This window comes from Trachypithecus francoisi, unplaced genomic scaffold, assembly GCF_009764315.1.
Source record: "Trachypithecus francoisi isolate TF-2019V2 unplaced genomic scaffold, Tfra_2.0 Lachesis_group4, whole genome shotgun sequence".
In the NCBI taxonomy this organism is placed as follows: domain Eukaryota; kingdom Metazoa; phylum Chordata; class Mammalia; order Primates; family Cercopithecidae; genus Trachypithecus; species Trachypithecus francoisi.
In genome coordinates, this window is record NW_022681469.1 from 2,518,777 (window position 1) to 2,537,247 (window position 18,471).

General features: G+C 39.5%; 1 protein-coding gene across 9 annotated transcripts in view; it reads left to right on the forward strand.

The window, feature by feature from the left end:
* Positions 1–18,471, forward strand: part of LMBR1 (limb development membrane protein 1) — a 214,090-nt gene that overhangs the window by 121,008 nt on the left and 74,611 nt on the right. For 8 of the 9 annotated variants that reach the window (XM_033194184.1, XM_033194185.1, XM_033194180.1 and 5 more), the window contains 4 exons: positions 5,311–5,437; positions 5,929–5,997; positions 6,882–6,946; positions 12,339–12,411. In XM_033194184.1, coding sequence (XP_033050075.1) covers positions 5,311–5,437; positions 5,929–5,997; positions 6,882–6,946; positions 12,339–12,411 — 334 coding nt within the window. The remainder of the gene's footprint in view (positions 1–5,310; positions 5,438–5,928; positions 5,998–6,881; positions 6,947–12,338; positions 12,412–18,471) is intronic. The other variant, XM_033194179.1, reaches the window with a different exon arrangement.

An 18,471-nucleotide genomic window follows, 5' to 3' on the forward strand; every position in this document is an offset into this window, starting at 1 on the left:
GTATTCATGTTTTACATGATCATACTATGCGTGCTTGGCCTCAGGGACTGTGCCCTCCCTTTGGCCCAATATAAACAGTATAGGGCCCCAGGAGGAGAAGCTAATATCACAGCTTTTGTGAGAGGCTTAATAGCTCCCAAGTACTCAACGAGACCAATTCCTGAAATAGCAGTGCCTCTCCTGCCTGCCACTGCCTGCGAGCGGACTCCTGAGAGAGGACGGCTGTGAATCTGCTGCTCGGCTCTTGTTGAAATGGATTGCCCAACCTGTGGGGCTATGTGACTCTCTAGCCTGGCATCCCTCTTCTGGGGTGGAGCAGCTTAGATTCCATGCCCAGTAAAATAGAGAGGCTTAACAGGCCTCCTGGCCAAATAACAATGGTCTGTCCTAGAGCTCAACCTGCCTGGTCCTACCTGGCATCAAGGTTCCGTATGAATAAGTGGCAGATATCTCCTGGGGGAAACCCTATTTCCTCATCCACTGCTGAAGCCAAACCACCCAGTTAGGCCCTCAGTCCCCTGAGGCCCTCTAATGTCGAGGCTGGGCTCTCTGACCTTCGGCTGCATCCGAAGCTGATGATATTACTGAGGAGCAGCAGCCCATCAAAATGGATGCATACTTAGGAATTTTTTATTTTTAAAATTTTACATGAATTTCTTATTAGTATCAAATTTGCATAAACATGTAGATGTAATGAATAAAGGTTTTCTATTTTATTTATTTATTTAGTTTTTTGTTTTTTTGAGACCGAGTCTTGCTCTGTCACCCAGGCTGGAGTGTAGTGGCACAGTCTTGGCTCACTGCAGCTTCCGCCTCCTAGGTTCAAGCAATTCTCCTGTTTCAGCCTCCCAAGTAGCTGGGATTACAGGTGCCCACCACTGGGCCCAGCTAATTTTTGTGTTTTTAGTAGAGATGGGCTTTCACCATGCTGGTCTTGAACTCCTGACCTCAAGTGATCCACCCACCTCGGCCTCCCCAAAGTGCTGGGATTACAGGTGTGAGCCACTGCGCCCAGTCCGGTTTTCTATTTATTTAAATATTGTATGAAGAATAATGACAGTGAAGCCCTGTGTACTCATCAGTTAATCTAAGAACATAATAATATAGTGGATAGTAAATTTCATCAGTGTAAAATGTCCTACTTTATCCCATTTAATGTTTTTTGTTTTGCATTCTTCTATATTTAAACCAGATTCCTGTTACGTTTTTTGAAAATTAAACAATAATTTTTTAATCATTTTCACTTTTAGTATCACTTTAGTTTTGATAGGTCTTAGACAGTTAATTTTGGTTTTTGATCTAATTTGCGTATGTAGTTATAGTAGATATATTTGGTTTTTATCGTTTCCTGTTTTTGTATTTTATATAATTTGTTATGGTTGTTAATATTTTGCTAAACTTGTTTTCTGTTTTTTACTATATTAACTATTACTTTTTTGTTCTATTTTCTAATATCTTAGTAATACTACTTTTGATACTAGTTACTATTACTGTTACTAGTTTTGTTATTTTGATACTAGTGAGATTAGTGGTAACAAGTTTTTAATAGCATTATTTAACTTTAATCTCTACTGTCAGTAAAAAGTGAAATACTATCATTTTAAATGACCCCTATTTAAAAGGAAATTTTTTCTTTAACTCTTTTTTTCTCATCTAAATGTCTACTTCTTTATGTATAAGATAATCAGAAATTATTAAATGACTTCTCTTTCAAAAATATTTTTTGGCATTGCATTTTAGTTTATAACTGTATATATCATTATTTATATTTCTCTTTATTTAGAAAAAAATTGTCATTGTTCACCAACATTCCCGTGCAGTCACCTCACAGTCCTTTGTGAAGGACCGGGTAGGATGGTGACGTGGGCTGCTGTACTCAGCAGAGCCCTGAGTTTGGGTCCCTCTCCTTCCTGAAGTTCCCCTGCACGCTCAGGGGTCTCTGTACGGCTTTTACTCCCCTGAAGGACAGGGAGACCCCCACTTTACCCCGTCATCTTTTTTCCTAAGCATCTGAGGTCCGAGTTGGGGGAGGACAGATGAAGGAACATGGCAAAAGTGATTGGCCTACATTGCAAGGTGCCTTTCTTTTTGAGCGGCAAGTGGCTACTCATGGCTCAACCATATTTGTAATGACATCAGTTTAGGCATAGGTCTATAGCCTCATTCCTGACACTGTTTATTCAGCTCTGGGACTCCTTGATTGAGCAGCTGTACCCACAGTATCTTTTAGCTGGTGTTGCCGGGCTCGCTTTCAACACCATCAGGATGACATTCCTTCCTGCTTCCGCTCAGAGGAGAGGGAGTAACAACCTAGCCAGCAGTGGGCTCAGCCTCACTACCTACCTCAGCCTGCAGACTGTTGCCAGCAGCTAGCACTGCTCGGGGTCCCTGCTCCTCCTGCTTGCCCACCACTTGGGTGCGCGCACTCACTACTGTTAATAGATCCCAGGAGTCTTCTCATATCCCTTAAGCCAATCTGCATGGGCCCCTCTCTTTTCCAGAAAGCCGTCTGTTAGTCTTCTATCCTTGTCACCAAAAACCATCAAGAACTGTGAAGGGTCTGAGATTTTATTCTGCTTGCAAACTAACAAGTTAGTCTCCCAGTTTCATGGATGGTGGTTGTAAACGTGAGATGTCTGGGTCGGAGGCAAAGGACTTGGTTATGTGCAGCACATAACCAAGTACACAAGCTTCCTTTTGGTGCCAGTTCCCCTTGACCCCAAGCCCCACAGTGGACCTGTATCACACTTAGGGAACTCACCATATTTATATCGGGCTGCAAGCAACTCTGTCTAACCTTTGCTTGGAGGTGAACATTGTGCTACCAGACAGTAAACAAACCTGTCCTTTGCTTCAGAGATACACTATCTCTAAATCCCAAGGCCATCTGCTGTACAAACCTTAAGAAGGCAGTTCCAAATAAGGTCTGTCCCTGCCTCTGCTTTTGGGATGCACAGAAATGTGAGAGACCCATGGAACATTGTCTCCCAGCACATAGGCACATATTTGAAGAAAACAAGTTTAATTGCTAAGAAATAGTTCTTACCAAAATATCAGAGGAAGTCTGTAAATTTTATGGTGATTGATTTCCCAACATTGGTTATCATCCTAAAAATTATACTTATTGTTATAGTGTTATAATTATTTAACATGACAATTATAACTTCTTTTGGACAGTGGGTTTTAAACGGTTCCAAGGAGTTACCACTGTGTAGTTCCTATATTGTAACACTTCTGACGCTGTTCCACTGTTTAATTCATATGTATTACAGGTATAATGCATATGTGACTTGTTTTGGGAGCCCCACTCTTTAGTTCATGTATTTCTTAGGGGCTGGTTGGAGGCAGGGAAAGACAGAATTGAGAGTGTAACACAAACACTAGAACAACTCTGCATAAATGTGCAAGATATAATTTTATCTCCTTTTGTCTGTTTATTGATAGGCTTTCCACAAAATATTTAATGTGTAATAAAAAGGATTTTAGAGAGAAAAGGAGGGGAGGAGAAAGAAAGGAAGCGAGAAGTCACTGTTAAAGGTGGTAGATTATGTTTTGGTATCTGTATTAGTCTGTTATCTGTCTCACACTGCTATGAAAAATACCTGAGACTTGGTAATTTATAAAGAAAAGAGATTTAATTCACTCTCTGTTCCACATGGCTGGGGAGGCCTCAGGAAACTTGCGATCACGGCAGAAGGCACCTCTTCACAGGGTGGCCGGAGAGAGAATGAATGCCAGCAGGGGACATGCCAGACGCTTATAAAACCATCAGATCTCGTGAGAACTCACTCACTATCATGAGAATAGCGTGGGGGAAACTGCCCCCATGATTCAGTTACCTCCCGTTTCGTCCTTCCCACGACACATGGGGATTATGGGGATTACAATTCAAGATGAGATTTGGGTGGGGACACAACCAAACCGTATCAGCATCTTGAATAGTTTGAAAGTTGTGAAGTGGAAGTTCAAAGGACTCTTCAGCAAAGTAGTAGTGTGTTTTTGTGTTTTGTTGTAGTGTGTTTTGTGACTATTCCCATTTCATCTCCTGTGATTAATAGCTACTTACTGTGAGATCTCATGTGTTAAATACCAGCCCAATTCATTCTGGTTCACTGGCCTCCCGTGCTATGAACACTTAAGGTGAGCCGACTCTCAGATTTGAGGAAGTGTTTTAAACTGGCCCAGTGCAGCCCTGTGGCAAGTCTGCGATGTTGTTGAAGGACTAGCAAGACAAAGCCACTTCACCTCAGAGGTCATCACTTAGGGCTGGGTATACTTCTCCATGCCTTGAGGACGTTTTCTTTCCCTTCTATTGAATTTGAAGAACTGGGGTGCCTATTCCTGCAGTTCAGAAATTAGAAAGTAATACCTAGGACAAAATTGAAATAAGTGTATGTTTTGGAATTTTATAACTCATTTTTATGTTAAATGTGGAATGAGATTACATGATTTATTGAGAAATATGGATGTATTTATAATTTTGTTGGTTGTGTTAGATAATTGTAGGTTAGTGCATTGCAGTGCAAAATATCAACATGAACCTTTAACTTATAGCTGCAGATTCAATCATTTGGTGACTTTTTGGGGAGTAAAAGAAGTTTCTTTTTTTGTCTTACCTTGCAGTTTTAAGTTTTAAAAGTCTGGCCTGTAGTTTGGTCCTGAGGTCAGAATTTGTTTTACATTTAAAACAAAATTGTGCATAATGATTATATTATTGTATTCTTGTCTCATGGATTAATGAGAATTCTATAGAATGTGAAGAAAAGCATCATATAGAATTGGTAAAAGCAGTATCTCTAGAGTTTATAATGCTGGGTTACAATGACAGTTCTTCAGCGGCACAGTAGAGGGCTCTGGAGGCTGTGAGGAGCACCAGAGTCCATGCTAGAGAGAGCCCGCACTCTCCAGCAGCTCGGAGCATTGTGGCACCCCAAGTTCAGTGCTCACTCAACTGTCTGTCTCTATGCCATAATTAGCCTTCTATTCCCTTGATTAGAATCACAGATAGAAATTCATTAATCTGCTTTGTTAGTGGAAAGTGTTAGGAAAGTAATTAATCGTTAAAAATGGCTCTGCAGATGTTTTTTATGAAGTTTTTTTTGTTTTATCCAAGCTTGATAATATTTTCCATAATTTTGAAAAGTCAGTCTAAACATTGTAAACTATAGGTACTTAGTGTATTTTTCCTGTTCATAAATATAAATTTCTTCTCCTTCCAAGGGATTATTTTATGCTTTCATATAGGCAGAAACCTTATTGTTCATGAAGTGAAGTAAAATACTAAAATTATATTTCTACTATATTTTTCAGGGAATCCGGGCCCGCATTTTAGAGACTCTGGTCATGCTTCTTCTTCTTGCATTACTCATTCTTGGGATAGTGTGGGTAGCTTCAGCACTCATTGACAATGATGCTGCAAGCATGGAATCTTTATATGGTATGGATTTCCTTGTTTTAGCCAGTTTCTTTACTGGAAACTAGAGTTTGGGATATAATTACACAGTCAATTTTAAAAACATTTAAATAATTCTTTGTATAGTTAACAAAGATGTTTGATGTTAATTTACAGAATTAAGAAATCTTTAGGTATCTTTATCTAAAAATGAAGTTTTATTTCTTTTATATGTGAAGAATAAGTAAGCAGCTTTTCGGATTTTTTTTTGTTGTTGTTAATTGGTTTCTGTTCTTCAAATTCCGTGGAGACTTTTTTTCTCCCTCCAAACAGGTTTTGCTAAAGGGTTACTTCTTGGTTTTCTATGTTAGATCTTTTTATTGTACAGTTTAGAAATTACATGGCTTAAACTCAAACAGGCAGTTACAATGTTTACGTGAGGTGTAGTCAGCCTCTATCTTATCGTAAGATAGATTGGTTGTATTTTAATGTGCAATATTTTGGATTTGTTAAAATATATTTACTTTTTTTAATAGATCTCTGGGAGTTCTATCTACCCTATTTATATTCCTGTATATCATTGATGGGATGTTTGTTACTTCTCTGTAAGTATTTTTCAGACTTAATAGAAAAGTAGAGTTGTCCTTATTCTGGAAAATTCAGGGAAGTTTTCTGATGAGATTTCTTAACTATTTGGAGATTTTTTTGAGTTCGCCTTAACTATTTTTATTCAAATAAATTTTGATAAATGGAAACTTTGAAATAATAAGATGCTTTTATTGTTCTCTAAGGAAAGCCTCTTCTACCGGGTTGTAGAGTGAGACAGATGGACAGACACACACACACACACACACTCTCACACACTTTCACTCACACACTCATACACAGTCATACTTACATACACGGACACACAAACCATATGCACACTCATACACACGTGCCATACCCTCATCCCCGTACCTGTCATAATGCTAGATTCTACTTTTAAATGGAAAGGGTAGAATTATTATGATAAGTTCATGGTTTTTTAAAAGTTTGTTTTGTTTTACTTGAAGCATCACAGACTATCTCAGGGATATTGTAAGTAGATCAATGTAGTTTAAAGGACTTAAGACTATGCTTGTCACCTTTAGATATTCTTGTTTGTTTCTCAGTCCTATTAATACTTGAAATTTAACCTGTTCTTTGCTCATTTTTCTTTATTTTAACCAAAAGTATTTTTAATTATTCAACTGCTAGAATCTTGAATATTATTCTAAGCCTTTTTTTGTTGTCACATATCTTTCAGAGCTAATTATACCTATCCTCCTCACATGCCCCCTCTAGCTTCTTTATTGATGATGGTAACAAAACACTAGAATCTCAGTTGGAGAGAAGAATGTTCTTAAAACGATAATCTTTGAATTTCCCTTATTTTTACGTTCTAGTTGTTTATCTCTCCAAGCTCTCTAATGTCGCTTTCTGTCTTTTGGTGATCTTATTTCTGCAGTGTGTACACCAGTTGGCCTTTCTCGTATGTTCACAGTGATGGGTCAGTTGCTAGTGAAGCCAACAGTAAGTATTTAATTATAAATCATTTTGTTTATTAAATAAATATGTTACATTTGAGCACCTTTTAGATTGTGAGCTAGCACTTAGAAATAGAAGAAGAATATTTTTTGTACATTTATCACTCAAATTGTTGTTTTATTAAGTTTTTTTTTTAATAGAACTTTGGTTAAATTTCCAATCTTTGGAAACCAAATTTGGTTTTGCTTTTAAAATACTACCTATAGGCGCACAGGTAAAAATTCCTCTAGCAAATTTTAGGACAAAATTTACAAATATTTACAGGTATTTTAGGTGTCCATTGCCTAATATCAAAAAGTACTTTGATTATGTTTCAAAATTTACATGTATACTTTAATTTACAAAACGGTTATATTTCTGAAAATTTGCCCGCATATTATGTCTCGATTAATTGAACCATACTTTGCCTTTAATCTTAGAAACACTATATATTAGTTTTTAAATGATTTTCAGTTGGTAGTAATTCTAATGATTTGTCGCTTTATTTGGTCTCTATTTTGTCAGATATTTAATTACATAAAAATGATTTCTTAGCTGCACCTAGGAAATTTGTCACTTATTTTCATGGATCCTCATTGCCTGTGAACTCAAGTGTAAACTACTTACATGTTACAAAGCCTTTCACAGCCTGGTCCACGCTAAGCTTTCCTCTAGCTGTCCCTCTGTTTGCTGTCACTCTAGCTCATGAGCGAACTTGCTGTGCTCTGAATAGGCTCTGTGCATTCTGTCTCCAGGACTGTCTCTTTCCCTCCAAGGCCTCTTACCTGCTCCAGCCACCTAGCAGCCTCCTACGGCCTAGCTCAGATATCACCTCCGCTGTCTACATAGCTTGCTTCTTCAAGGACAAATAATTAAACTCCTTCCTTTGCCTTTCTCATGTTCCCTTTTGTTTCTGTCTCACTAGTAATACTTACTATATCGTTATAGTTATGTGTTTGTATTCCTTGTCATGATGCATTTAGGGAAAATACTGAGGAAGTGTTATAGGGGATATACTTCTAATAAATACTTGCTTAATTTTAAAAATCATAATATTTTTATATTTTAAAGATAAAGTTTAAGTTTTTATTTATAAAAAATGCATAAATACATTTTACAAAAAGTATATAAATGTTGTATACATACTTGTGTGCCACACACGTGCTGTCAAGTCATGGAATTCCTTTCCCTTGTAAGGAGGTTCTGTGACACTGCATTCCTGCATTCATTTAGTTCTTTCCTACATTTGTTTTTTTTTTTTCCTTCCTACATTTGTTGTTGTTGTGTGTTTGTTTGGTCTTCTTTCTCCTTTTCTGCTTCCTGACCCCTAACTATAGGCAAATGTTTAAAGTTCTATCATTGGTCAAAAGTTTTATTAATGCTCTGCTCCTAAACCATCTTGCCATTTCCACATCACTTTTAAATGCCTAATTCTAATGAGGAAAAGACAATGGAAACAAATTATAGTACATTTTAAGTGCTATAATTGAATAACCCATGGAGCTGAAAACTCAACGTATATAAAATGAAACTACTTACTTAGCTCCCTTCCCCAAGCTAATTTTTCTCCTTGTCTCTTATTAATGTTAAATATAGTGAACCCCAAGTTTCTCTTCAAAGAATCAGTATGTCAGTATGTTCAGCCCCCCTCTTCGATTCTCCGTTTTAAAGTTTAAATTCCTGGTTGTGTTTTCCCCCTTGCCTCTAGTTTCAGTAAACAACTTTCCCACCAGTCCTTATCAGTAGTTCACATCTGTTCCCTGGTCACCTGCTCCGTCCTGACTCACCCCGGTCACCTTCTTTGACCTGAGTCACTCCTGGTCACCTCCTCTGACCTAAGTCACCTTTAATTACCTGTTCCTAACCGTCCTTCCCACCAGACTAGTCACCTCGCCACTCTGGCTCATACCCCTGCTCTCTTTAAGATAGCCAGTCGGAATTAGCTTAGACTGTGTGTTCCAGCCCTAGCCAATAGGGGAACGAGACAGGAGTAGGGCCCCGTATCAGGAATAAGAACTCCTTCCTCTCCCCTGTCCAGGTGTGCTCTCGCCATTACTCCATTTGTGAGTCTCACCCTTCTGTAGAAATAAAAATTGCCTTGCTGACAAAATTAATGTTTGGGTGCTATTTCTTTGTGGCACCGGGAACAAGCGTTTTGCATTTCTAGCATTAACAGTGTCCTCAGAGTCTTATCTTTGTTTGTTTTCTTGTTGATAACATTCAATAATAAAGATGATTTATTGAGTAATTGAGTGTATTGTATATGCTAGCAATAAACACTGTATTTTACACACATAATTTCATTTTATCCTGATGACAAACCTGTAAGTTAGATAGTGGTATTCTTATTTTATGGCTAAACTAGTGCCATTTTGGGAAGATTAAGTAGCTTGTACAAGATCAGAGATCTAGGATGGGGCAGAATGTGAACCCAAGAGGCTGGTTTCAGACCAGAGGCTGCTCTGCCATTCTATTTGGCTGTAAGCTCCAGCGCTGTAAAACCGCTTTCTTGCTGAGTGGACTTTGTACCCCTCCACTTCTGTGTTTTGCTTACAGTTTCCTCTGATTGAAATGCCTTTCTTTTGGTAATTTAAGCTGTCAGATAAGATGCTACTATGCTACCACCATCAAAAACACTGGCCAAAACTTTTTTCTCTCCATCTGGGAGTAATTTTTCTTCCTTTGAACTTTTGTAATGTTTTATTTAAACCATCGTTATGACTTTCACAAATCTTCTAATTATTTTTTTTAATTCATCTGATCTCTTCTGCTACACTAGAATATAAGCTGTTTGAGGTCAAGGACTATGTCTTACCCATATTTAAGCCCCCATTAGCCCATAGTAGTTGAGTATAGGCTTTGAAGGCACGTAACATTTCTTTGGTAACCCTGTTTCTCGGAATATAAAATGGAGATGAGAACAATCTGTCTTTCATAGGAGTGTTGTAGAAATCAAGGAGGATGGTGCTCATAAGCACTTAACAGAAATATATGTGTGTTGTTCACATTGCCACTGCATCAGTCTATTATGCATTGGTATAAACCTGAGACTGAGTAATTTACAAGGAAAAGAGGTTTATTTGGCTTATGGTTCCGCACGCTGTACAAGAAGCATGGCACTGGGACCTGCCTCTGGCTAGTGCTTCAGGAAGCTTCCGATCATGGCGAGAGTTGAACGAGGAGCATTTGTGTCACAGGGCAAGAGAGGGAACAGGCGAGAGAGAGGTCCACACTCTTTTAAACAACCTGCTGTCATGTGAACAAATAGAGCAAGAACTCAGTTATTACTGTATGGTCAGCACCAAATCGGTTATTCATGAGAGATCCACCTCCATGACCCAAATACCCTCCTGGTCCCACCTCCAATACAGGGGATTAGATTTCAACGTGAGGTTTGGAAGGGACAAATAGCCAAACTACATCAGTCATGCATTCACCTAAGACATACCAGTGGTGATAAGTAATTCTTGGATGATTTGCGTAAGAAAGATAAAAATCATTTTGTATGCATTAGACCTTAAGTAAAAAATGTCAATTCTGATCCAGATAGTAGAAAGTGAAGAGAAGTGTTGATGGGAAAGGAACTTCGGATGATGGCCCCCAAGGACCTGGTCCCAGACATGTGGGTTTTCTCTGGGATTCCTCTCCCCTGACCCATTGCATCCAGTAGATCCCCTCTGTGTACCACTCTTTCTCCTCGGGAGTAGCACGCATTTTCAGCCTATATGTTCCCTCTTTGGAGAGGGCTTGGTGGCTGGCCGTTAGGTATCCCTTCCCCTTTTCTTCCTATTGCTTTCTTCCTCATAGGATAGTCATTCTTTGTCATTATTTGTTTGTATATTTATTTGTTGACTACTGTTGATTATTATTTTAGTATTTATTTTTTCTCACCTTCCAAGTCAGGCTTCTCAAGGATCAAGTTGGTATGTGTGCCAGTGATGAGTTCAGTGCTAAGTCATAGGGGACCGTAAAGATTTGTTGAAAGGCTGAGAATTATTGGATTGCTTCAAATACATTTCACACCAGCTGTATACATTTGACATCTGACAGGGATTGCATGATTTGAAAATCTGTTTTCTGAAAATACTTTAAAATCTGAAAGGAGATGTATATATGGTTTCTATCTTTTTGTCCATTAGCTCCTCACAATTTATTTTTTTTGCTGAGTGTGAGTAGTTTGAAGGTGAGGATATGGAACACTGATATCAGCTCTAGACTTCTCTCAGATTTTCCCTGCAGCTAGGAAGATAACAAGGATCCTCTCAGAAGGATAGCTATGTTAACAAAACTAGAATTAAATCAATTTTAGGTTTTTTAACAATGCAGACAATATCCCATACAATTGGTAAATTATCAGTGTGGTTTTTTTTTTTGGAACTACTGTTGTATAACTTGGTTTATATGTAAACATACCCCTTCTCTAGATTTCGGTCTATTGGATGATTTTGATAATTTTGATAACACCAATCTTTAATATTCATGGAGCGTTTTTAGTACATACAGATGATATAAATGGAAAGTATTGCATGTTTCTGATGTAGTTTATGGATTTCTTGTTTTAGACATTATGTAGGTAAATGTAAATGAGAAAACGAATGTTGGACTGAGTGTCTGTTCCTTCTATCTCTAAAATGTTGGCTTGGGCGTGTATTTACTGTAGTTATTTACCATAATTAGTTTTTTGGCTGTTTAAAATTGACACATGTAGGCCGGGCATGGTGGCTCATGCCTATAATCCCAGCACTTTGGGCGGCTGAGGCAGGCAGATCGCCTGAGGTCAGGAGTTCAAGACCAGCCTGGTCAGCATGGTGAAACCTGTCTCTACTAAAAATACAAAAATTAGCTGGGCATGGTGGTGTGCCATATATAGATGGTGGTGTGCCATCTATAGTAGCTGCCTATAGTCCCAGCTACTAAGGAGGCTGAGGCGGGAGGATTGCTTGAACCCGGGAGGCGGAGGTTGCAGTGAGCTGAGATTATCATGCCACTGCACTCCAGCCTGGGCAACAGAGTGAGACTCTGTCTCAAACAAACAAACAAATAATAAATAATAAAAAAATTCATACATGTAGCCCGCATCTCAGAATGTCACTAAAAAACCCTAAAATTCATACATTTGTTGGCCATTGAGAAGAGTTCCTTAGTTTAATCCCTTAAACTTTAAAAATATCCAATTTAAATGTATATAGGGTTTGTGATAACTTTTGATGTATTTGGTTATATACTAAAGTATTTATACTTAATTTGTAAATAAAATAGTTGGAGCTTTTTTATTTTGGGGTCTTAGAAATTTTTATGAATACATTATCTAAAATAAATAGACCAGATAGCCTAAATGGTCTCATAAGCATTAGTTTTGTAACGTTGCATTGTTGAATAGTTTTATCTTTAAATTTAGATTCTTGAAGACCTGGATGAACAAATTTATATCATTACCTTAGAGGAAGAAGCACTCCAGAGACGACTAAATGGTATGTATATATTACATATTTAGACTGGGATAAAAAAACTTTAATTTCAAAAGGATAGGTAATTGAAGGGAAAAAACATAAACCTTTCTGTATCTTGTGCTGCTACAAGAGAAGGACACTTTAGAGTAACAAAAGAACTTCCCTGGTGAAGAGACGTTTATTGCAGACCCTGGCTGAGATGAGCTGTAACCTAGCAAGACCCATTCTTTGTGAGACTTTGGCCACTGAGGGACTAGGCACCTCTCTGCTGCCAACTGTGTTTATGTTTTAAGCATATGACTTTAGGCCGGGCGCGGTGGCTCAAGCCTGTAAACCCAGCACTTTGGGAGGCCGAGACGGGTGGATCACGAAGTCAGGAGATCGAGACCATCCTGGCTAACACGGTGAAACCCCGTCTCTACTAAAAATACAAAAACTAGCCAGGCGAGGTGGCGGGCGCCTGTAGTCCCAGCTACTCGGGAGGCTGAGGCAGGAGAATGGCGTAAACCCGGGAGGCGGAGCTTGCAGTGAGCTGAGATCTGGCCACTGCACTCCAGTCCGGGCGACAGAGCGAGACTCTGCCTCAAAAAAAAAAAAAAAAAAAAAAAAGCATATGACTTTAAAGTTTAATTTTTAATTACTGATCGTTTTTGAGGAACCAATGAAGAAAAGAGTAATGATATAGCTTAACAGATAGTATAGGTAAATTTTCTTTAATTTTACTTAAGTAATTTTCACATGTTGAAAAACCAGTCTCCCGCCAACAATCAGATAATTAATAGCTAACTGCATTTCAGAAACATGATTCAAGAGTAGATATAAAATAGAAGGTTAGTTTATGAAATACTGAGAAATAGGTAGATACCTACTTTCTTTAGTTAAAAATAGTGAATTTAAATCATCACCCCAAAAGTGTTCATAATATTTTAGAGCTTTTTTCTTAGATCCAAGAATTTCAGTTTGTATCTGTTCTAGATGGTTCTTGTCAGTAACATTCTATAATTTGATACAGATAAACTTCTAGACTGGAACTACATATGTTTTTTCTTCTTTTAACTTAATTAAAACTACTTTAATATTTAAACCTGTTTCAGAGATATAAACTTTAGTCAACAATGTCAGCTTTATAAAGTTTCCTTAAAGCAGTGAATATTATAATAAATGTATGCTATTTGGATGACCATGCTGCTGTGCAGTGAGCCTGCCTGCGTGGTGAAGAGTATGTGTCAAGCTGCTGCTGCCTGTGGGGTTGTTGCAGCCTCAGGCAGCCGCCGCTTCTGTTTCACAGATGAGGAGGCTGACACCCAGGAAGGGTAAAATGTAGCCCCCCATGAACTGAAGAACTCGAATTGACTTCAATCAAAACAAAACAAAATCCAAAAATACAGCCTTTCTCACTTTCCCCTTTCACAGTATGAAAAATAAAAAAGGCCTTTCTAGAATCTTTATAAATCCTCTGGCTCCTCAAATTTAAAAGTGGCTGACCATATGTAAAGAAGTTGAAAAGGAAACCCTTGCTAGATGGCTAAATGTATCATAAAATGAAGCCAAGTCAAAATCAGTAAAAACACCTCCCTGGCGTAGAAATGTTACAGAGAAGAGATGGATGGGACCTGGGGAGGATGGAGGATGGTGTGATAACTAATACTAAATTAATTGTTTTACACACCATTTTGGTAGGCCATGCACTATTTATGATCCGTTTGGTAGATTGTCTGAAATCTTTTCAGTGAAACTCTTAAGTGATATGTTAGGATAATTATGATTTTGCTATTTGCTGCTGGTTAGCCACTGTGGACTATTTCAGGTGGAAAATAAAGAGCTAAATGATTTATGTTTACAACGTACATGGTTCTGTGGCAAAATGGACATTTTGACTAATACAGATGAAGAATTGTGAGCTTCAGTAGAGTATGCTTAGAAAAATGTGTAGGAAAGCAAGACTGAAAAATCACGACTTACCATTTCTTCAGAAAATAGAAATAGGAGGTTAGTAAGAGAAACCATCCCCTGGATTTTATTTAATCTAGTATTATGACTATTGTGTTTTGTTATAGCAGTTACTGTCTATTTTAAATTATGAAACAAAAGTAAAGTGTTTATTGTTTTACTTTTGCTATTAAAAAGAATTCCAAAAAAAAAAAAAAAAAAGAATTCCAGAATAATGAGAGTAAAATACTTTTTTAAAAATACAATTCCTTTGCGGATTTATCATAGGGTTCCTGGCGGTGCTTTCTTAGTGTGTGTTGGAATATGTAGTGTGCATTGCAGGAATCTCTGGGGTGTCAGCGTGGCTTACTCTGAGCTCCGTTGTACAGTTACGCGAAAAAACGTGACAGCCAGCACCAACAAGTGCTTCACTGTGGAAATAACACTACTTTTTAAAAAAGTAACATGAGCTATTGTGTTAGTTATGATATTGCTGGAGTTGAATTTTCATGCCTGGTTTTAAAAATAATCAGTATAGCTTTGTGTTGGAATGCCTGACTGTGACTTCTCAATTGTTTATTTGACACTTGATGGTGCTATAGGTATAAAGTTATTGGGAGGTTTTGTTCTTGTTAATATTGTTATTGTTTCATGGAATGTTAGTAAAGCAAAGCTGTGTGCTGTGATAATGTTAGTTGGTATCCTGAATAAGCCATCCTGTTATCAGCCACTCTCTACCCTTTCTCCTTTCCCTTTTTGCTTATTGCACATCTTAATTAGGCACTAAATATTGTGCAGATGAATTAAGATGCTGAGTCTCAAGATCATAGGCTAGTTGACTGAAGAAGAGGAGAAAAAAGGACAAGAATTTATAGATTTTTATCTAGTGCTTAACTACTTGAAAAAAGAAAGAGAGAGAAAGGAATTCTGTGTTTCTGAGACAGGAGGGAGCCCCAGAGCACCTGTCGTTTGGCTAAGACAGCACCTCCCTCATGTCCCTGTTGTCATGGCAGGAGTAGAGAGATGTCCACAGAACTCACTGTGATCGTGGCAGGCGGCCTTCCCCTTCCCCGCAGCACACAGCCTCCCCTCTGCCATCTGCTTTGGGACTGTCAGAACTAATGGGCACATTTTGTCTGTCACTCCTCTTTATCATGGTTAGCACATGGAACCCAGAACATCCAGGCTCCTTGTACCCTGGACTCTGCCCCCATGTCTCTATACATCCCATTTCTGACCTGATTTTCCACTTTCCTCTAGCTTCTGAAACTTTCTGCTTGTGCCATTTGGAACTGAGAGTTAACTCATGAACAAAACCCCTGTATCTTCAACTGCCACTTTCTTGCTCAAAGAAACTTGGCACACATTCCTGCCACCCGCTTATGCAATGGCTCGCTTCTACCCACATCCTTCATTTGGCTGGTCCTGGAGTTTGAGGAGGTGCCCTCCTGTTCCCTTTTACTACTCTCCAGCACTTTGGATCTCATGTCATCAGACCGTGACCTAGTCCTGTCATTTGCTCACCTCCCAGGCCTTTTCTGCTCCCTTCTGGAGGATTTTTGCTCCTCATTTCTAATCCTTCTCTGATTCTGTGCCTTTTTCGTGGTGATTTTGTGTCTGTGCGTGTGTCCTTCCCACTCCGGGGCACTCCTTCCCTGTCCCTGTGGTTGTCTGCCTCACCCACTCATGCCTGTGACATAACCCACTCCAGTTCTTTTGCGTAATCTTACAATGAAGCATCCTACTCTCCACCTACCGCCTCCTTTTCCAGTTCACTTCTTCTAGCACTCCCATTTCCTACAGTTCTTCAGTGTGGAGATTTAACATGCCCTGATCCTGACACCTTTTCTCACCTCCTCTCCATCATTTCCCCATCCCCCTACTTCCTCGCACAGTTTCCATTCCTGGGCTGTTAGAATCAGTCCCCTGCATACACTCTTAGCTCCCTTTCATGGTCTTGCTGGATTGTACTGGAACCAGTGAGACCTGAGCCTTCATTCTGCTCTCCTCTCACTGTTCTGTGCTCTCACTCCTGGCTGGCTGACTGACCCTCCTGCCTGGCCTTCCTTTATATATGTGACCAGTATCCTAAATTAACTTTATATTCTCCTGGATGACTTTATTCTGTCTTTTCTTCCCTCAGATCTTCATCATCCTTAATCTCCATTGGTGACCTTGTTTTCTGTTTTCTTAAGAAAATAGAAGCAGTCATAAGAGAATTTTCACAAGCTTTTTTCTTCATGCCAACCCACCTCCCTGCAGCTCCCCTCACACCTGCTGCCTTTTCCCTCGATGCTGTGGCTGAATTGTTTGTGTGCCTGGCTAATGCTAGCGCTCCGCTGGTGCCCTGGATTCCATCTCTTCTCGCCGATTCAAGGACACGATCTAGCAGTTCTACTCTTTCTGTCTCTCTCTCTGTCATGATCCGGTTTTTCCCCAACTGGATCCTTTCCATCTGCATAAAGATATGCTATAATTTTCCCAGAAAGAGACAGAGGAAGGAATCTGCCTTGACCCGGTATCTCCTCCAGCTCACCACCCATTCCTTTGGTCTTCTTGGCAAAGCTCACAAGAGTTGTGTGCTCATGGGTTTCACATTTTGTTTTGAAACTCACTCTTGCTTCTACTGTTCCATGAAATGCCATGGTCAAGTTGGTCTGTGACTTCATAGTCCTTATCTTACTCTCTTTCCTCCTTGAAATATCTTTTATTCCACTTAGTTTTCAGTTCACCATACTTTCCTGTTCCTTTTATTTAATGGGCTGCTTTTTTCTCAGTCTACTTTTCTGGCTTTTCTGTGTCTATAACTTCTTCACCTGGAAAGTCTTATGCCTCCATCCTTCAAATTCTCTATTTGCTTTTACTCCCTTGTTATTTCATCTGGTCTCATGGCTTTAAATACCCCCTGTAAGCTGTGACCGCTACTCTGAGCTTTGAACTTAAAGATCTAACTGTCTAGTGGACATTTCTGTTTGGATGTCAACTCAAGATCTTACTCCCAGATTTTGCTTCTTTTGCCATCAACCCTTCTCTACAGGTGACAAATCATTCTTCCAGGTACTCAGGTCAAATCCTTGGAGTCTCTTTCTCTTAATTTCCATATGGATTCCTTCTGCAAAGCTGTTGGCTCCAGCTTCATAACAGCTCCAGAATCTGACCATGCCTCACCACCTGTGCTGCCACCACCCTGGTTGGGTAGCATTCACCCCTTGGAGAGGTTTCTGTGGTAGCTTCCTAATGGCTTCCATGCATGTCTGTCCTGGGCCTAGTGAGTCAGAGAGAGTCTCTGACAATGTGAGTCAGATCTTCCCACTTATTTGCTCCAAGTCCTCAGATGATGGTTTCTGTTTCAGTCTGGACAGCAAGAGTCCTTGCAGTGGCTGCTCACTCCTGCCCCATATCTGATGCCTGCTGTCTCTTCGCTCTTCCCCCACTGAGCCCCTTCCCCTGGGGCATTTTTATTGTGTTTCCCGCCACCTTGTCTCTTCCAGGTCTTTACCTAAATACCCTTTCGTGGAGCTTTCCCACACTCTGGAGTGAGCCCTGTGGGTATTAATTGTATCACTAAGTCCTGCCTCTGCTCTATGCTTCCCCTTTCCTGCATTTTTTTTTCCTATAGCATTTTTTACTATCTCACATGTTAAGTCTTTTAGTAAGTATATTGCCTGTCTCTTCACACTAGAACATGAACTCCAGGGATTTATTTATTTAATTATATTGATTGAGACAAGGTCTCACTCACTCTGTCACCCAGGCTGGAGTGCAGTGACACAATCACAGCTCACTGTGGCCTCCACCTCCCAGGCTTAGGTGATCCTTCCCCTTTAGCCTCCTGAGTAGCTAAGACTACAGGCTCCCACCACCATACCCGGCTAATTTTTGTGTTTTTTTGTAGAGACAGGGTTTTGCCCAGGCTGGTGTCAGACTCCTGGGCTTAAGTGATCTGCCAGCCTTGGCCTCCCAAAGTGTTAAAATTACAGATGTGAGCCACTGCGCCTGACTGGGGCAGGGATTTTTGTAAATTACAGATGTGAGCCACTGCACCTGACTGGGGCAGGGATTTTTGTAAATTACAGGTGTGAGCCACTGCACCTGACTGGGGCAGGGATTTTTGTAAATTACAGGTGTGAGCCACTGCACCTGACTGGGGCA